This window comes from Myxine glutinosa, chromosome 1 (assembly GCF_964187855.1).
Source record: "Myxine glutinosa chromosome 1, kmMyxGlut1.1, whole genome shotgun sequence".
Lineage (NCBI taxonomy): Eukaryota > Metazoa > Chordata > Myxini > Myxiniformes > Myxinidae > Myxine > Myxine glutinosa.
The window spans coordinates 62266139-62287609 of NC_136261.1; the positions used below are offsets into that span (position 1 = coordinate 62266139).

At 44.5% G+C, this 21471-nt stretch overlaps 2 protein-coding genes across 2 annotated transcripts in view; one reads left to right on the plus strand and one right to left on the minus strand.

Annotated features, from left to right (window-relative positions):
- Nucleotides 1-836: 836 nt before the first annotated feature.
- LOC137424634 (zinc finger protein 367-like) lies at nucleotides 837-18202 on the plus strand. The gene is made up of 5 exons (XM_068112303.2): nucleotides 837-1173; nucleotides 4779-4944; nucleotides 5878-5997; nucleotides 7124-7244; nucleotides 16902-18202. The coding sequence occupies exons 1-5, from the start codon at nucleotides 967-969 to the stop codon at nucleotides 17086-17088; spliced, it is 801 nt and encodes a 266-aa protein (XP_067968404.1). The 5' UTR covers nucleotides 837-966; the 3' UTR covers nucleotides 17089-18202.
- A 1600-nt stretch (nucleotides 18203-19802) lies between these two features.
- Nucleotides 19803-21471, minus strand: part of SLC35D1 (solute carrier family 35 member D1) — a 58312-nt gene continuing 56643 nt past the window's right edge. Inside the window, exon 12 of the mRNA XM_068112289.2 lies at nucleotides 19803-20445. Within this exon, the coding sequence (XP_067968390.1) occupies nucleotides 20358-20445 (88 nt within the window). The 3' untranslated portion in view covers nucleotides 19803-20357. The remainder of the gene's footprint in view (nucleotides 20446-21471) is intronic.

Here is a 21471-nt window from a genome sequence, read left to right on the forward strand (position 1 = left end):
TAAAACAGATAATAAGTTGGTTCGGCGGGAAGAACAAGCCCATTACATTAGGTACATTTTGGTTCATGTCCGAATCCAGATCCGGCCTATCAAGTATCACTGCCAGTGAGATACAAAACACGTACCGGTAACCTGTTCACCCTACCAGAGGTATGCTCTCTACCGAGTACCGTTCTAGTTTACTGATCTCATCATCGGTTTCACTCTTAACAGCTTCAACTCCCTTTAAATAATTGATCTTCCTCCAAAGTGGACGCGGTCAGGTCTAAGTGGTGTATTTATATTATTCCGTTCAGTTGGGCTGGTCTATGAAAATACGCTGTTTTAACATTTTGGTCATAAATAATTACATATGGTGATGGATAAAGTATTGTATTCTCCAGATTAATTATTGTATTTACTTTTTTTTAATACAAGCTGAGTGCAATATCTTCACTCAACAGCTTTTGTTTCGTAAATTCAAACCGGTTGTGTTGAGCTTTATAACAGTTTATTTGAATATAGCAGTCCTAATGTCATTGAAAAAGACATTTAAACAAATACTGGGCTGTGTCAGATGTTGATATAGCCAACAGCAGCAGTTGTTTAAAAACAACAGCAAACAACAGCAACAACCGAGAAACAACCAGTGACAGTTCACCAATAAGATCAGTGCTTTCAGGAAGTGACGTCACCGCACTTTGTTGGCGCAGTTTCTCTTTAAACGTTTCAATAACGTGAAAGCTTTTTTTTTTTAAACTTTGTTTACGAATTACTGAAAGTAGAAAGATTTGAAGGAAAAAATCGCTACCACAAGGAAGTTTTTACCTCATGGGTGGAAAAAGGCGAAAAAAGTTACACGGTTTCCCACAATGCACCAGGAAAAGGCGCGAACAATTAAGCGGGAAAGCGTATCGGTTGAACGTTTGGGTTGGGTGGACACTGGACAGCGTGAAGACGTTTGTTGTAGCGGCGTGAGGACGAGTCATGGAGTTGGAGTCACAGTTTCAGACTCCTCGTAAGGCAGCCGTGGTGTCGGTGATTCGCACGGCGCCGCGAACCGCGCACAGCGGCTCTGTGAGTCCCGGTCTCAGCGACTTCGTGGTGTATCCGTGGCGATGGGGTGAAAGTGCCCAGCTCATTTCGATCAGCCCGAGTTCATCGCCGCAGCAGGTCCGCGCGAGCGATACGCAGGTGAGGCTCCCCGATCGCGCAGGTGCGTCTCGGTGCTTTACCTGTTGCGTCGGACCGTTCGGGTTAAACGTGTTTGGCGAGGCGCGCGTCCACAAGTAAAGGTGTTTGTTGTTGCGAGACCGAGGATTAAACACTGCGTCACGTGACTTTGGAGAAGGAGGTCAAAGCGCGGGAAAGTTGGGTTTTAAACGCGCTCCACGTGCTTCCGGCTTTGGGCTTGAGGTAATCTGCCGAATTCGTCTATTTATTGAAATAAACTTTAATTGACTCTTATTCCCGTGTTTTATTATTATATATATATATATATATATATATATATATATATATATATGTATGTAAAATTGTACAATGACGGATTAAAATATATATTTATTTATTTCAGTTTAATCGAAACGGAAAGTCCACACCGATGAAGCATAATTTTAAATATCAACTAAATCCATTCGTCTTCGAACTTTTGAATGTAATCTCCATTGTGGAAATATTAACGTTTACGTAAACGACGTCGGATTCGAACCGACACTGCATTTGCTCTACAGTATCCGCAACTTTAAAGAGCATACTGTCCCTGAAGTCAAATATCCTGTTTGGGCAATTTACTTATTACGTACGCACTCTGGCCCCGACGCAGGTTAAGGGGGATAAATTTAATTTGAGACAATTTAAGTTAACGCAGTAGAGGGAGAGAGAACGGGAATAGATTAGATGAAGATTCCACAATACGTGCGTATGTAATAAATAGATGGCCCTCTAAAATACCGTATCCATTTGTCGATCTTTTCAGGGCCTTGTCATCCATGTAAAGGTATTGTTGCAGCAGTCGGACTCGTCCCAGTCGCCTGCTTTGAATCCAGTGGGACGTGTCAAAGCCACTGCAAGGGTTGACTGTTATGAAGACCCCCCTCTCAGATCTCGTGTCTAAGTTCCATGTTGCCGCACAGATTAAGAGCCCCAAAACAGATCAGTGTCACACTGATAGGTGTCGCATGTCTTAATGCAATTAGGCCGAGCAACCTAAGATATGTGACGCTGTCTTCTATGCAGTGTGGAAACCGCAACCAATTGTTGCCCTTAACAGGTCTTTCGAACCACCAATTAAAGCAGCCACCACAGCCAGAATTCACCCCGGAGACCAGGTACATTTAATAAAAGAAACGATGGTCAAGGGGAAGGATTACACAAAGCAAAAGCAAGAACAAACTAGAAAGAGCAATCAGATTGCAGATCCTTGTCAGGACGTGTTTTCAGTGGTTTTTAAGGCTTTTGAGGTAAAACAAATATGGCGGCCGAACCACGTGACCAATGACGTCATCCTTTTCTTTTTTTTTCTCCACCGATTTATCCCGAGATGACGATCAATAAATTTCATCTTGATCGGATGAAGTTTTGTACTTGTCGAATTATGACGTCATCATTAACGTATTTTATTCCCCATGGAGAGTTATTTACAATGAGCCATGTCTCAATGTTTTCTATTCAGCACTTTCGGAGATATAGAGGTGCAAAGTTTTTCGTTTTTTCCAAGATGGCGGCCGAACCACGTGACCGATGACGTCATCATTATTTGTTTTCAAAACTAATTTATTCCTAGATTATGCTCAAGAAATTTCATCTTGATCGGATGAAGTTTTGTACTTGTCGTATTATGATGTCATAATGGAGGCACCTATGACGTAATCATTGACATATTTTATTCCCCATGGAGAGTTCTTTACAATGAGCCATGTCTCAATTTTTTCTATGCAACGCTTTCGGAGATATACAGGTGCATAGTTTTTCGTTTTGTCCAAGATTGTGCCCATACCACATGCTCTATGATGTCATAATTATCATTAAACAATTATACAGGTGGAGTTGCACCGATGATGAAAATTTCCTGTCAATCGGACCAACGGTTTCAGATGAAATAATATTTATTCTGTGCGGACAAACAAACAGACAGACAGACAGACAAACAAATGGACGCAAATGCAATACCCTCTCCTCAGGCTAGGGTAATGAGAACGACACTCGCTAGAGTGGCTTCCTCCGTCAGGCTGAACAGTTAACGTTTTGTATCCCACTGATAGGCAGGATCTGGATCCGGACGGACTTCAACCAAAATCTCATCGGCTTCTTGTTGTCACCTAACCAACTCATCCACCAAGTTGTAAAAATTGGTCGACAATATTTTGAAATATCCTGCTATATGTTGTTTTTGGCCTCATCTCTTAATGATGAAGATTAATGGTGAATTTTGGCCCGATCTTAATGTTGAAGCAGCTTCACCTCTTAAAAATAAAAAAAACTGTCAGATCAGTATTTGAACCTTCACCAAAATCGACTCGATTCGTCCTTGAGCACCCAATTCATCCACCAAGTTTCATCTGAATCCGTCCACAACTTTTTGAATTATTATGCTATATATCGTTTTTTTACCTTATCTTTGAATGGTGAAGAATCACATCAAAAAAGATCCGGATCTTTGCCAAAATCTAATAATTTTGGCCTTGTTACATACCCAACCTCTCCACCAAATTCTGTCCAAATACATCCACAACTTTTTGAGATATCACATTTGAGATTTTGAGGTTTGTTTGTTCACAAACAAACAAACAGACAGATGGGTGAAAACATAACCTTCATCCACCTTCGATTGGGGAGGTAATAACCAGTATGGAATAAATAAATACAGCAGCTCTATCTCCAGATTTGTGCCATCCGATTCAGCCCCTTACCCACTACTGATCATATGTGCCAATGAACAATCAGGAACATTAATTACCTAGGCCTTAAATGGGCCCACACACGTACCACAGGAGATAGAGACACAGATAAGAGGCAGACGAGACAGGAAGTACCCGAGCTGTGCCGGCGTGGCACAGCTGGTAGATTGCAGGAGACAGACATGTTGTGTCCCTCCACAGGCTTGGTCAGAAAAATGACCAGTGTGGTCACCAGCTGCGACGTGTAGAATCACGAGGATATCCGTTGCAATATGCGCTACCAAATTCGACCAGTCATTAAATTATACGCATGCACTGGCGTCTTTTTGTCTTTCAGTTCTGATCTTGTCCTTTGTTTTGCGACGCAACATGCTTCATCAACTGATTACATATAATGTATGGACGTGAATATTATTTCTGTTAATGTTAATTCATCAATGTTATTTATTAATGTTAATTCTGGGTGGCAGAGGGATAATTTGAAACGGCTTGGTCGGTAAGGGAAGTCCGAGTGTATGCGCATGCGCTATTCAATAATTACACCTAATTTGTGTCAAGTTCTGTGAAACGAGATTGATATGAAAACATTCATGTTGTCTTTGTTGCTAAATTTATTCTGGTTTCTTCAAACAAATCGCGATTTTAGTCAGCGATGTTCTTACCTCATACCAACACACGTCCGAGTGTATGCGCATGCGCTATTCAAAAAGGCACCCCAACAACATGAACAACAACGCGGTCCTCTCATAGAGCTGCTCGTCGCAGCTAAAAAAAATAATCATGGGATAGCGTTGGATTTTGTTGAAGTAGAATTACATCAACATTGAGCCAATTGGAAAATAAAACAGGAAGGGTGCAGTCTTGTCATTTTGTGTTGTAAGAAGGGTGTTTGTTCTCCAGGGTGGACAAGCTGCAGATAGTAGTCGACGAGGTCGTCCCCCACAAGACTCGATCCGGGAACTCATCAATGAAGGCACTCTTTCGGCGAGCCGTATCCGCTGTTCTGTCTGCAGTCGTGTGTTTCCGCGGGAGAAGTCCCTGCAGGCACATCTCCGCACACACACAGGTATGTGTCGTCTCCTATCTGTCTGCATGGGTATGCCTCCGTATTGTGTCCACTTTTTCTGCTTGTGGGCCATGACAGGTTATTGGATGGAATTGACAGGACATTGATTGAGGTATGCCAAGCACAATGTGAAGCGTGGAGAAGCTGCCGTTTCAGGCATGAACCCTTCCTCAGAGTAAAAGAGCTTCACGATTTACTCCAATCCACGACAGATTATACCTTGCACAGTACCTTGATGGAAGAAAACTCCACCTTTCGGAGCTCAATTCATTTTTAGCTCACCTGAAACGAAGTTTGGCGCATCGTCCGTCCATCCGTCCGTAAACACTTGAAACTTCTTCTCCGAAACCGCTGATGGGATTGTGACCAAATTTGGCACAAATTATATTTGTTGTGTTGTGACTAAAGTTTGTTCATGGCATTAAAATAATCGGGGCCTAAGGGGGTCTATCGGGGGTCAAAGTGGATCCAGGTTTGACCCCCAAAAATAGGAATTTGCCTTTTCCTCTGAAACTACACACTCCATGTCGATGAAACTTGACCACAACCATAATCACCTGTGATGTTCCAATGTTTTTTCCTGGCATTTCAAAAATCGGGGTCTAAGGTGGTCTATGGGGGCGGGGGGGGGGGGGTAGCTTGCCCCCATAATAAAAATTGGGATCTGAGGAGGTACATGGGGTGGGGGGAAAGGAGGGGGTTGCCCCCAAAATAGGTATTTTGTTTGTTTGTTTGAAGGCTTATGATTATGTTAGTATGATTCTACATGCTGCCCTGTCTTCTCGCAACCATTCAAATTGTTTTAAAATACCTTTAGTCGGTGCAGTATATTGTTTATTTTACCAGGTGAGCGGCTGGGATATTGCCCCTATGTTTATATCTTCCAACTGCTCCCCATCTCAGACATTACCTACCTTCCCAATCTCTGTGCAGGGGAACGTCCTTATCGCTGTGACTTCCCAAACTGTGGAAAGGCCTTTGCACAAAGTGGGCAGCTGAAAACTCACAAACGGCTCCACACTGGGGAAAAACCTTTCATGTGCTCCATGCAAGGTACCTCTTTCATCTTTATTCGTCGTCATCTCCCTCCGCAACTCATATAAGATCAATCTAATGGAAACTCACCTCCACTGGAGTGAAAACGTGAAATGTTTCATATTTTGTTTTTGAATTTCTGCATTATTTGCTGACATGATGACATGATGAGGTAGCGTTCACATTTTGGCTACCCAGTGCGGATTTGATTCCCGGGATAATAGGAGTTCCCTCACCAGAAACCTAAATGGTGGAGGAGACCATGAGGCCCATCAACACCTGTGTTATTGCTGCCAACATATGGTTGTTTGTCCATGCTCTATCCTATTTAAATGCTGAGCGTCAAGCAAGGAAGCAGCACGTACCATTTTAAGTCGTTGATACGACGCGGCCGGAGTATGAACCTCCGACCTCCCAAACCTAGAGCGGACGCTCTCAACATTGTCACCGAGTCTGGTTATAAAAGTTATGATTATAAACGGTCGGACTGGTGTTTCGCAGGCAAGGCATTACACCAGTGAGTGCGTGCGTATACCTTCTGAGGGGCATCGAGCAATGTGCCCCACCTGTCCATATTCTCGGGATGACTTTAAAGATCTCACAATACGTTTCAAAAAGAGTGGGCCACAGTGTTCGAGTACCCTGTCCAAAATAAGAAGAGCTAGAATTGCTTTGCAATACATGTCCCTACCAGTGTGATATTTTAAGTCCAGAAAGGGTACAACTGTTAAAATGACGAAACTCCCTGAAACTCGAACTTGTTCTGTAACTTGTCATAATAAAGCCATGTACGAAGTTTCAGTTGAATATGTTAAAGGGTATGGGAAGAATGTCTGAAAAACTACAGGTGTGATGGATGGATGGACGGATGGATGGACGGACGGACAGACGGAGAGCAAACCTATAGTCCCCTCTGGGGAAACAGGTGGAGGAATAAAAATTCCTGTCCTAACTTACAGTACCCTGTCCAGGGTTTGTTCTCAGCAATGGAAATGTTCACACCCTGTCATGGATGCTGTAGGCCGATGTTCTGGAATCAGAATATGGTTATGTTTCGAAGCACCTGCGAACTGCCCGTTCAGTGATAGTTAAGACTTTTACGTTGATCACGTCACCTCCTCCTCTCCCCGTCCTTCCCTTCCAGGATGCAAGAGCCGCTTTGCTCACGCCAATAGGCATTGCCCTGTCCACCCGCTGGCTCGGCTGAGACGAGATAATGTCCCAAAGGCCAATCAGGAGAACCATGCAGCACCCTGGCTCAACACGTGAGTATCATCAGGCATTCATTCCTGCTCCAGGAATGAGGATTTAAAATATATATTTTTTCAGTGCTGTCAGACTTGTGGGGGGTCCACATGACGGCGCACCTCTCGCGTCCTCCACCCCGTACCCCCGCTTCGTGCACACGTTAACCATTCATGCGAGTTTCGCACAATCTTGCCCCTCAACGATCCGTTTGTCCTAACCCTACCGTCAGGCACTACTGCTACCCAGCAATCAGCATCCAGGTGTGCCGTGTGCATGGACGAGGAAATTGGGAGGCATCAATGTACATGTGAATGACAAGGACATTGATCAACATTGGACAAAACACCAGTATATGAGATTTGGAACATAGGATCCCAGCATCATGAGTGGTGTTCAGATGGGAATGCCAAACAGGATGACTCAAAATTTCCTCACATGCAGTTCTGGGTCATCTTCCAAGATTTATCAAAACTTGAGGATAGTGTGAACCTCAACATTTACTAAACAGCCGATTATGGATCAATATGAACTGAGTGAGAGGTCAGCAGTGGGGGCACATTCTCGCCATAGACTTAACACAAAAAAAACTTCTGTACTTCAGTCTCGCACAATTAAACGTTGCCCATGTCATAGAAACCATTGGTGTCACCAGAATGCAAAGAATGGCCTATTGTGTGCTTTTGGGGGGTAATTTATTTATTTGACACTGATGTCAGAGCATGCAGCACAAAGACCTGATTCCAGGCTAGAACCAGTCATGGACAGGTCCGCACATAGTCGCAGGATACTCGAGCGGAAGTGGCAGGCATTTGTATTTGTAAGTTGTTCCGGGTGCCAGCGATAGCTCACCTACTCTTCACGAAGGACAGCATTGGATCTTTAACGTCAACCAACGACCAGTGATCGAACCCAGGTCCTCCCACTTAGCATCTATCCGATTTCAAACCCAGCCAATGCAGCTCAAAGGAGTGCATACACCACACGGCCATTCCGAGAAGACATTACGACACATCAATGTACTTTTGCTAATATGTAAAGCTCGTTCTAACCACTCACTGACTCACTCAAATAAATGTTTAGTAAAATAAAAAAATATTTAAAATTTAGCATACTGATTTAATTTGAAACCACAATTCCAAGAAGAAAAAAAAATATCGACACAAGGACCAGGCCCTTGTTTCCGTGCTCTGCTCGTGTGACTGAAGACCATGGCAACGGAGCTGGCATTTCTCGATTTTATGTGGGTATAATTAAAAAGGTGTCTGTGGGTTTTGTCATTAATGAATGATATACAGTGAGCGGTTGGAAGTTGTAAACATTTATCATTCACTGATGGTGTACAGTGTTGGTGCATATTTTAAGTATTGCATGTTTAAATGCAGTCAAAGCTGCGTCAGTCACAAACATTCAGAACATGTGACCTCTCAAACATGTCTCCCTCCTCCAAATCCTGGTGGCGTCTGGTCAAATATGTTTCTGGTGTTTGTTACCCCTCCATCCCCTCCCTTACCTCAAATGGCTACACAGTGACTCCGCACGTGAAAAAGCTGAATGCCTCAAAATCTTGTGTCCCAAACCCATCTCTCTCTGTTCCCACCTTACACAGTCATACCCAGCTGCTCCTGGACTCTGTGTCCTTCTCTCCTGACAAGGTGGAGAAGTTTGTCGAACCTCGACTGATTCTGCAACTGGACCAGACGGCATCAGCCCACGGGTCCTAAAATCCTGCTCTGCCGCTAACACCATCTCTCTGTTTTCTTAACCCTCTTTTGCTCAGGGTCATCTGCCATCAGCATGGAAATCAACCAACATTACCGCTTCACACAAAAAGGGTGCAAAAACAGATCCTTGCAACGACAGAGCAATCAGCCTGCTACCAATTATCAGCAAAGTCATGGAATCAATCATTGCTTTGGATATCAAATCCTTCCTCTTCTCCAATGGCTTGATCTCTGATCATCAATTTGGATTCAGACCAGGTCATTCCACTCTGAATAATGCTGCTTCTGCTGTCTCAACAATGGATGGAGGTCCTCGATGCCAAACAGGAAATCAGAGCTGTCTCCCTTGACATATCACGTGCCTTCGATTATGGTCTGGCACCCTGCCCTGCTCACCAAACTCTCCTCTTATGGTATCCATGGAAATCTCCACGCATGGCTTGCGGACTTCCTCTCTAGTCATAGTCAACGTGTGGCCCTGAATGGGTTTCTCTCATCTCCCCTTCCTGTTCAGGCTGGAGTTCCCCAAGGCAGTGTTCTGGGCCCTGTGCTTTTTCTGGTCTTCATCAACGATCTCTCCGACTCTCTGGAAAATCCTCTCTATCTCTTTGCTGATGACTCCACTCTCTGCCGCTCCATGCCTCATCCCTCAGATCGGCAGTCTGCAGCCTCCTCACTCTGCAGACCTGGCCAAAATCAGACTGGTCAAACAAGTGCAACATGTCTTTCAATCCTGACAAATCTCACACCCTCACTTTTCTCTTGAAAAAGATCGTCTGGACAACCCTCCCACATACTTTCTCAACAATCCTCATGAATAATCTTACTATAATTCACCAAATGTCCGTCCGTCTGTCTGTCTGTCTGTCCGTTCGAAGGTACCGCAAAAACAGCTGAACTGATCGCAACGATATTTTGGGTGGATAATCCTGGGATCTCCAGGAGTAAAATAGGCTATTACATTTTTCCGATTTCAGCTTTGGTCTCCAGCATTCTCAGGTTTGGACTCCTGCATAACATTCGCGTTTGCATAACGTTCATTGTGACGATGTTTTCATTGTGATGATGTTTGTGTTCACGGTAGTGTTTGACGTGACGGTGTGAACGTAATTTCGTAATGTTTTTCGTTATGACAGGAACGGGAGTACATACGTATCGGGAGGGAGTACATACGTAAAGGAAACATGTATCGGGAGTACATACGACATAGCGATTGTGAATGTGACAGCTCTGAGGCGTCTTTCGCTTCGCATCAAATTATTCATCACATTCATTTAATGATCTAATGATTTAGCCTGGTGTTGGGCTAGCGGCTAGGGTGCCAGCTTAGGATCCTGGGTTCGAATCCCGGTCGATCGCTGAATTAACGCCAGGGGGGTTGACTCAGCCTGTCATCCTTCCGAGGTCGGCAAATTGAGTACCAGTTCACTGGTAAATCCCTGTTTGTCGTAAAAGGCGACAAAAAGGGTTGGCGTCAGGAAGGGCATCCGGCCGTAAAACTGCTTCAAAAAGGGGACCAACAAAAACAACAACCACGGTGCCCGAAAAAGGCCAACCCCCGCTTTGCGGGGAAAAATGGCCTCTAAAGATTTTTTTTTTTTGGTTTTTTTTTTTTTCATTTAATGATTACGCTCATTAAACGTTCATTAAACATGAAACGTTCATTCAACGATTACGAAAATAAAAACGAAAAACATTACGAAATTACGTTCACACCGTCACATCAAACACTACCTTGAACACAAACATCGTCACAATGAAAACAGTCACAAACGTTACGTTACATAATTCAAACCGTGAACACATCGAATATTGGAGAGCCCATTGCCCAAATTTGAAACACGACGGAATAATATTTACCGATATGAACAGTGATGTGGCTTTTATTGAAATTCTACAAATACCGTTTAGATTTTGATGACTTGCGTGTGATATGATTCAACGGATGTTTATATAAATCGTTTAAAATAAAAAAAGCCTTAAATTTCCGATATTTTGCCTTTTCATTTGGGCTTCCTAATTGAAGCCCCGCCTGTAGGGCGGGTACCGTTGCTAGTTTCTGTAACTCAAGATTTTGGGTCTCACTATCTGCCATGATCCTTCCTGGGAAAACAACATTTCCAAGCTGGCTTCCAAAGCCAGTCGCCGACTGGGCATCGTTCATCGTGCGAAGTCCTTCTTTGCACACCTGAGCTCCTCACCACATACAAGGCTTTCATCCACAGCTCAATGGAATACTGCTCTCCCCTCTGGGCTGGTGCTCCTGCCTCACACCTAGCTCGGCTTCACGTTGTTGAAACCAAAGCTTTCAGAATCGTTGGAATCTCCCGCGATGAATCTGATTCTGAGAGCCTTTCATTCGCTCACGGCAGGCAGGTTTGGTGGTCTCTCTGCTTTCGACTGACTCCTCTCCGGCCGAGATCCCCCTGCTCTGTTCCCAAAATATTCCTTCAGGTTGCACAAGAACTGCCAGCAACCCTCGTTTGGTGAAATTGCCAAAATCAATACTCCCTGCTCAACTTCACTCTTTCATTCCTCTTTACTCCCACCTCTGGAACAAACTCCCTCACTCTCTTCAATACCACTCCTCCCTACCGGTCTTTAAAACAGCTGTTCACCACCATCGTTTATCTTCCCCCATCCAAAACCCTGATCTTCTCTACCCCGTTAATTCGCCCCAGATCCACGTTTTTGGGGGTTTTTTTTGTATAAAAGATCGAGGCTCATGAAAGAGCTAACATTAATCACACAGAAAGACAAACATCAAACATATAACATGGGGAGCGGTAGACAAGATGGGGAGAGAGGGGGAAGGACACAAACACAACATTTTAGAGCAGGGACATCGAGTGATCTGTGGGGAGGAGGCATGGGAAGGGGGGGGGGGGGGTGTGGGAGAGGTACAAAACATATGGACACTTCCAGGACTGACTTCCAGGAAAGAAGTTGGAATTTCAAACAAGGTGGATCTAGGGTGAATTAGCGGGGGTAGAAAAGATCAAGGTTTTGGATGGGGGAAGATAAGAGATGGTGGTGAACAGCTGTTTTAAAGACCTGGAAGGATGAGTGGGATTGAAGGGAGTGTGGGAGTTTGTTCCAGAGGTGGGAGTAAAGAGGAATGAAAGAGTGAAGTTGAGCAGGGAGTCTTGATTTTGGCAATTTCACCAGAAGAGGGTTGCTGGCAGTTCTTGTGCAACCTGAAGGAATATTTGGGGAACAGAGCAGGGGGAGCTCGGCCGGAGAGGAGTCAGTAGCGAGCAGAGAGACCACCGACCTGCCTGCGGTGAGTGAGTGAAAGGCCCTCGGAGATAGCTTCATCACGGGAGATTCCAATGATTCTGAAAGCTTTGGTTTCAACAGCGTGAAGCCGAGCTAGGTGTGAGGCAGGAGCACCGGCCCAAAGGGGAGAACAGTATTCCATTGAGCTGCGGATGAAAGCCTTGTATGTGGTGAGGAGCTCAGGTGTGCCGAGGAAGGACTTCGCACGACGGAGGATGCCCAGTCGGCGACTGGCTTTGGAGGCCAGCTTGGAAATGTGGTTTTCCCAAGAAAGATCATGGCAGATAGCGAGACCCAAAAGCTTGAGCGACAGAACTTCTTGGAGAGGATTGTTGAGAAAGTAGATGGGAGGGTTTGTCCAGTCGATCTTTTCAGAGAGACATAGTAAGAGTGTGAGATTTGTCAGGATTGAAAGACATGTTCCACTTGTTTGATCAGTCTGATTTTGCCCAGGTCTTCAGAGAGTGAGGAGGCTGCAGACTGCCGATCTGAGGGAAGAGGAATGGAGCGGCAGAGAGTGGACTCATCAGCAAAGAGATAGAGGATTTTCCAGAGTCGGGGAGATCATTGATGAAGACCAGAAAAAGCACAGGGCCCAGAACACTGCCTTGGGGAACTCCAGCCTGAACAGGAAGGGGAGATGAGAGAAATCCATTCAGGGCCACACGTTGACTACGACCAGAGAGGAAGTCCGCAAGCCATGCATGTAGATTTCCATGGATACCATAGGAGGAGAGTTTGGTGAGCAGAGCTGGGTGCCAGACCGTATCGAAGGCACGTGATATGTCAAGGGAGACAGCTCTGATTTCCTGTTTGGCATTGAGGACCTCCACCCATTGTTGAGACAGCAGAAGCAGCATGTCCAGAGTAGAATGACCTGGTCTGAAACCAAATTGATGATCGGAGATCAAGCCATTGGAGAAGAGGAAAGATTTGATATCCGAAGCAATGATGGATTCCATGACTTTGCTGATAATTGGGAGCAGGCTGATTGGTCTGCAGTTGCAAGGATCTGTTTTTGCACATTTTTTGTGTAAAGCGGTAATGTTTGCTGATTTCCAGCATGCTGGGAGATGACCTTGAGAAAAAGAGAGGATGAAAAGAACAGAGAGAGGGTGAGATAGAGCGGCAGAGCAGGATTTTAGGACCCGTGGGCTGATGCCATCTGGTCCAGTTGCAGAATCAGAGTCGAGGTTTGACAAAAACTCCTCCACCTTGTCAGGAGAGAAGGACAAAGAGTCCAGGAGCAGTTGGGTTCGACTGGGTAAGGTGGGAACAGAGAGATGGGTTCGTTTGGGACACAAGATATTGAGGCAAACACAGAGTTGAGGCATTCGGCTTTGTCACGTGCGGTGTCAACTGTGTAGTCATTTGAGGTAAGGGAGGGGATGGAGGGGGAACAAACACCAGAAACGGATTTGACCAGACGCCACCAGGATTTGGAGGAAGGAGACGGGTTTGAGTTTGGAGAGATAGTGCTTCCTGGCACTCGAGGGTAGACACACTTGTTCCGAGCTTGGTGGAAGGAACTGAGATTGCCTTCAGTTGGATTAGCCTTCCAAGAGGCAAAGGCAAGTTGTTTCAGCGCAACTGCCTCACCACAAGATTCAGTGTACCATGGATGGGAGGAAGGGTAAGACAACTGAAGATGAGATGGGATAAATCTGTGCATGATAGAGAGCAGTTTGCTTTGGAAGAATTCCCAGGAAGAATTGATGTCAGAGGCAGTGGAGATGGGAGACCAGTCCAGATGATTGATGGCTGCTTGAAGACTGTGCCAGTCGGCCTGAGTGAAATGCCAGACTCGTCGACGCTGAGAATGGCCAGAGAGATGTCCACTTTAACAAGCACATGATCAGAAGAACCGATTGGAGCAGAAGAACAGCAGCAGACATTAGCAGGGAAGTTTGTCATAACCAAGTCTAGAAGAGAAGATACACCATTGGCTGAGATCCGGGTCGGGAAATTGACAGTGTCAATCCCAGTGAGTCGCAGAAGTCCTTTGCTGAGGTGCCATGGCTGGTGAGAGATGAACCCACACCCAGCCAGCTGGCATGATGACAGTTGAACTCGCCACATATGAGGAAGAGAGAGTTGGGATGAGTGGATAGAAGTTGGTCCATGTTGTCAGACAGTGAAATGTAAATGGAGTCATCACTGTTTGGAGGACGGTACAGAACACATATGAACAAAAGGTGGGAGCGGAGAGGAAGCCATAGCCAGAGGTACTCCTGGGGGTGAGGTGGAGAGAGGGCAGTGCAAGGAGAGTGTGGAAGAGAGTTTTTGATAAAGATGGCCACCCCACCACCAGGACGAGGCTCAGGTCTATCATACCGGAGGAGGGAGTAACCAGGAAGAGATATTAAGGAATCAGAGACATCTTGAAGGAGGAAAGTTTATGTTAAGCAGATCAAGTCTGGATTGTCAGAAGCAACCTGTATGGAGAGATCAGTCAGGTTTGAGCGAAGGCCCCGGATGTTTGAGGTCCATACCGTTAATGAAGAGAGAGGGGGAGCATCGGGTACAGAACAGGGGAGGGGTAGGGAGAGCAGTTGATAGTGTCAGAGATTACAGAAGAGTTGCAAGAAAGGGAAGGATGAGGAGAACGAAAGGTTTGATGGTGAAGGGATGAGGTACAGTGAGGGGTTGTTTGAGGGGGGGCAGAGGAAAGTAGAAGGTTGGGAGAGGTGGAGGTATGAGAGACGAAGGGAGACGAAGTGGGGAGGAGGGAGCTTTGAGGAGGTGGGGGGAGGAGGGAGAATTGGAAAGGAACGGTATGGGGGTTGATTTGAACGGGAGGGGTTGGGGAGTTTTGAAGGGGAGGAGTGAGGGGGGGAGTTTAGGAGGGGAGGGGCAAGGGGGGAGTTTCGGAATGTAGGGGCAAGGGGGGGGATTTGGAGGGGAGGGGCAAGGGGGGGATTTGGAGGGGAGGGGCAAGGGGGGATTTGGAGGGGAGGGGCAAGGGGGGATTTGCAGGGGAGGGGCAAGGGGGGATTTGGAGGGGAGGGGCAAGGGGGGATTTGCAGGGGAGGGGCAAGGGGGGATTTGGAGGGGAGGGGCAAGAGGGGAGTTTAGAAAGTGGATGATTAATGAAAGACGAACATTGATAACAAATTGGGTTTATTGTGATGTTCAAGTTAGCAATCCGATTAAGAACGATGGAGGAGGGATGGAATGAATGTGAATTTAGAACATGTAGTGAGGGAGACATATAAGAGATTGAATTTTTTTTTTTTTAAGTGGAATGAGTTGGAGAGGAAATTGAAAAAAGCCTTTTAAATAGGAAGAAAAACAGCATGTTGTAATATACCACTGAATAAAACACTGAAGGGGAAAGTTTAAACATATTTAAATAATATTTAAACAGAACCGTGAACAATCTTATATGCACAAAATACCAACGGGGGGACGGCCGAGAGGGACAACCCCGTCACGTGAACAGGGCAAAAGATGGATGGCAAGGAGTTAATGGGGGTGGGGCGAACAGCACACCTGGACAGAAGTACAGGATGAGACAACAGCACACATGGAGAAAGGAAAATAAATGTTTTGGGATTTTTTTGTTTGTTTTTTTTTTTTGGGGTGGGGATTTAAAACGTTAGACAAAGAGTATTATGTTTGGGGTAGAAGGGAAAAATTTAAGAGCCAAGAAAAACACGAAGTAGGGGACTTCAGTTAAACACCGACGGGGGTACAAGGCCGCACACGAGGAGCAGAACACGATTAATTACGACATTTGCCAGACGGTATTTAAAACGTTAGACAAGTGGTCGATGTTCGGGGAAGTTTGAGGGAGAAGAGAACATCTAAGAAATAAGCAATACAGCAAAGGAAAGAACTTAAATTCACAAAACACTGGGGGGAGGGAAGCCGAGAGAAACCAGGCCGCGCACGCGGTGGTAACAGAAAACGATTAATTTTACAAAAGTTTGCATGAATTGCAAATCAACATCAACTAGAAAACACTGCAACACATGCACAATAAAATAACGAGAAGAAATTTGAGGAAGACACGAATGGAGAAAATACTTTAACTTTGCTGCCGTGCATAGGTCGAAGTCGCTTCCTTGCTCGAGGGACCGGACCGGAAACGGAAACCTTGAACCAGAAATTTCAAATTTTAAACGGAAATCTTGAACCTCTTCCCGCGTTTGATAGTAAAATCCATATTGATCATTGCCTCCAGTAAAGCCGTTCTGGTATTCCAGAACCCTGGTATTCACTTTTTTGAAATACCTACTTCTTTCCTGGAAGTCCTATCAGTGTCCACTTGTTTCATACCTCACCCCTCCCCTCTTCCCTTGCCCCCTCCCACAGATCTACCGATGTCCCAGTTTCCTACTGTTGTACTTCTGTGCTTCCGCCTCTCTCCCCGTCTTGTCTCCCGGTCCCTTTATTATGTTTTATGTGTCCGTTTGTTTTTTTTGTGATTGATGTTGGGTCTCGATCTTGAATACAAAAAGGAAAAAAAGGTTTTAAAATACCAACTACGTTACGAAGATGTTTTCTGATGGGGGGTGAATAGTAAAATCATGAAATTGAATTGAACCACTTCTGTTTCACAAGTATCGTATGAGATGTGAAGTTTGCCAAGTCCCGTGTTTGTTTTTGTTGTGTTTTTGGATCCATAATTTGTTTTTAACTAGTTTTTTCCATCATGTCTGCTGCTTGCAGGCGCTGGGGGAAAAGGCAAGGAGCAGCAGTTGCTCACGGTCCAATCAAAAGGCTCGAAGGGGGCGTAGTAGACGGCACGCTGTGTTGGCAGCAGCCATCGTCAGGGTCCATCTCTCCCTGTTCTTGGCAAGGTGTGTCGGCACTTGCCCAGCTCGCTGACCTGGCGGCTGGAATGCCCAGTCTCTAGATCACTCCTCCGGGCTCACGAGAAAACGAGGTGTGCACCAACGTAAAAGTGTACATCCAGAACTCTGCAATTCCAAACTACTGCTCGTACCGTGACCGTAACGGCAATCGTTGACATCTCACCATCAGCACATCTTTGTCATTATTCTTAGCTCACCCTGGAATGATCTCTTTGCAGGTATTTTTTTCTCATTGCAATTGCTTCGGGCAAGGCCAAAACGGCCACATACATTTCGATTTGAGCACATGCAATCCCATATTGCATGCTTCACTTTTTTGTGGAGAATCACCCATTTTTTAGCTGCTATCGATCTGACACTTGGATGAGTATGAATTGAAATTGGACTGTTTTAAAAAAAAAATCAATGACTATCACCTGTTGGTTTTTCAATATGTATTTCAAAATCATGTACAAGGCGGAAGGTTGTGCCTGGAGCTGGAGGACCTAGTGGAGTCAGACTTTCAATTAACCTACCAGCAAGAGAAAACGTGGCAATTCTCTCCTTGCACAGGATGTTGATATTTTTAATTTGCCAGTGTCTATTTGTGGTGTCTGACACTGGCAAGCTATTTGCTCACAACGAAATCGTATTTTGGAAGAGCACTTGATTGGTTTTAGGGCCAAGTTGTAATTTTCACGGATCCCGATGTTCCGAGTACGGACGGAATATATTTGAGTGCGAGCACATGTGCAAGCCGGCAAATCTATCCCGGTTTCCTTTTCTTGAAGTTTCCTTTCTCTACTTCGTGCACTTTCTTTTTTTTTTAAACAAACATTTGGCTCTTGTTTCCACCCCTATATGTTTAGAGGTTTTTGTATATCGTCAGGCCGGGTCGGGTTAAGTTGTCTTCGTCCTCCGCTCACATCGTGACACTAAGCAAAAGTTGTTTCTGCTTATTCCACCGCTTGTTTGTTCTGTACATTTGAGCTATGCCATTTGGGGCGGGGAAAAGAATATTACAAAATTTGATTTTGTATTGCAAGTTAAATCTGAACGGTGTAGGAAAGTCATTTTATGTACACCAGCTGTTTGTCTGACAAACACTGCCAGTAATATTGTAAACCTGACTGCCTGTTTTGTATCTTGGTTGATTAAAACGTTCACAACCGTCAATTTTTTTTTTTTTTTGCCTGTATTCCAATGGACAGATAAAACAAAATTCCTTAAATCCTCAGTGCAATAAGAAATCCATTCATTTGTAAATATGGTAGCCTTATAATTAACTAGAACAGCACTTGGTAGATACAGCGCATAACTTCGATATGTTGAAGTTTATATTTTAGATTTCACTGATAGGCCGGATCTGCATTTGGATCTTCACCAAAGTCAAATCAATTCGTCCTTGACATACCGTGAACCTGTCCACCAAGTTTCGTTAATCCATCCAAAACTCGATGGTACTCATAGAATACTTACCCTGGGCAGTCAACTTTGTGTGACAACTCTTGTTTTTGAATTGGGGGGGGGGGGGGGGGGGGGGAGGGGGTTCTTCGATCCAATATGGCTGCCGGACCATGTGAGCGATTACATAAATTTTTATACTTTAATGTAATTGTTGCGTATATCACGCTAAGAAATTTCAAACTGATCAGACTAAGCGTTGTCCCTGTCAAATTATGACATAATTAAGGAACCAATAACGTCATTGTTAAGAACACTTATTCCCCATGGGGAGTTTTTTTTACAATGAGCCACATTTCAATGTTTTTCCATAGAGTCGTTTTGGAAACAGAGGTGCAATGTTTTTTTGTTTTTTCCAAGATGGCACCTGTTGTCATAATTATCGTATTACGTCATAATTATCAAAATATGCTGCAGGAGGTGCTCCTATGGTGAAAATTTTGGGTTATCAGACCAACAGTTGTAGAGAAAAAAAAATTCATACTATAAATCAGATCAGTGTTGTACGTTTCGAATTATGACGTCATAACGAAGGCACTGATGACGTTAACATATCTTATTCATGGGGAGTACTTGACAATGAGCATGTTTAAATTTTTTCCATTGAGCGGTTTCAGATATAGAGGTGCAAAGTTTTTCCAAGATGGCATCCGTACCACATGACCTATGATGTCAATTATGAATTTTAAATGTCTGCAGGTGGAGGTGCTCCGACAGAAAGATTTTGTGTCAATCGGACCAATGGTTGCCGATAAAATAAATTTTTAAAATGCAGACATGCACGCCACACATACGTACACAACCAAATGCCTAACCCTGCTTTTCACTTCGGGAGTGCAGGGTAACTATTTTGATATCCTGTTCTGCTCATACAAACATTGGTATAAACAAACTATGTCCATCTTTGGTGGCCAAGATAAGTTGTGGATTGGTAGTATTGAAAATGACAATCCCATCCTCCCTCTGACTTTGGCTACTCCTGATGCTTCTTCCATATAGAGCATACGGCACAGTGCCCCTTGAAGGTTAAAAGTAATTTTTCAGGATGCCAGTGATGGCCCACCAATCTTTGCGCAGGACACCATGGGATCTTTAATGTAATGCTGGCAGATGGTACGCCCAGTTTAACATCAATTTAAGGGACAGTGCACACAATGACGTCTCACCTGACCTGTACGTCTCACCTGACCTGTACGTCAAGGCTATCCTGCGAGCTCCTTTCCTCGCTTGAGAGCACATGACTTGATGGGGAGACTTCGCCGTATATTTGGGCAAGATATTATTTGAGAAATGTCAACCAAAGTAGAAAACCTGTATTTGAACAAAATTTAATAACCATGACATTTGTAATAACAATTAGAAAATGCCCGATTATAAAGAAACATTGTTGACATGAACACAACCTCCACAAAATGATGAGGGCAATGAGTCAACCTTTTTTTGCAAGTGCTATGAGGTGAGCCCAATGAATAGGTACTAAAAGCAGTAATGTTTTTTTTTTTTTTTTTTTTTTTTTAAGTGCATTACAAATATTTTGCTTATCTGACCTTCTGGTTTGGGGCCCAAGTAACGAAGCTCACACATTTCAACTTTGTACTTAAAAATTGTGAGAATGCTACTGAAGTGTCAGTTATGTTTTCAATAACATTGCCGAGTTGGGTGGGCAGCAAGAGGCGATGCCAAGGAAAGAGAAAAAAAAGCGCATCAGAGTTCCGACAGGAAGAAGTCGCTCTTTCACCCTGCATCGTTGCAACATCTGGAGCACGGGCCAATGGCTGTTTGGTTCTTCGGTTGATAGCGTTGTGAGCGTTACCATGTCCACAGCCAGCGGGCATGGATATAGACCTTGAGTTTCGTCCCGGTAGCCTTACACCAACGAGCGTGCGTGGTTCTTGCCAGCCGGTGTGTGCCCGCTTGTGAAGGTGATGTAGGAATAAGCGAGACTCCCGGCAACACTGCAAGAGCAACACCCACGAGCTCAAGGGGACATTACCATACCTGTGCAGTAACTCCTGCGGTCGAGCCAATATCAACAAGCACAAAATTGCTCTGAGCTAAATGTGAAACCCTACAGTCGACAGAGGAACAGTAATGGCAATTTTTTTTTTTTTTTTTTACAACTTTACATCAGCATACATATTAAAGGCCGTTCCTTTCACGGTGACCAAAAGCAGTTTTAAGTCATCTCCCTCAACACCTGAGTGAGAGATGTCTATGTCTCGGTACACTTATTACAAAAATGTCCAGTTACCTTCATCTTGCACAGAAAGCTTGATGGAGATGAAAGCCAGGACCCCCACCCCTCCACCCTTCTAGGCCAGGACCTCTCCCCCCCCACCCCTCCTTCATGGCCTGGCCCTGCCCCGGTCCGGTCCCAGGCCAAGATAAATCTCTTCAATGCTGTACAATGTACACTATGTATTTTTTATCATAAGCCTTGAAAAGTTTGGAATTAGCTATTTATCTTTTTGAAATGTACAAAATAAAATTTAAGATTCTTCTTTCTTACACAGTACATGGCTGTGGGTACATCATTTGATTGGATAGGGGGAGGCGGAGGGCAACACTGCTTTTCATGGTGCCAGTGATAGCTCGCCTGCTATTCGTGAAGGACACAGTGGTCACATTAGGGGTAACGTCCACCAACTAATGAGACAGCACAGCACGAACTAATGAACCAGAGAGTTCATAGAACACCTTACCCTGCGCAGTCTTGTGAAAGGACATGGCCAGGGTGTGCAAGCGGAAAATTTGACCAATCGCGATGATGCAAAATGCTGTGATATTTTGTCCGAGTACAGCTTAAACGGAAGGACTTTGGTAGTGCCAAAAAGGCGATTTGTGCTCTCGTCTTCAAGTATCAAATTAAACTGAAATAAAATATTTTAAAGGTTGTAGAATTTTATTTTTCAGAACTTTACCGCCGTTGATGCAGCATCTTATACACCACATTACGTTAGTTATTTGTGCCTGTTGCTTGT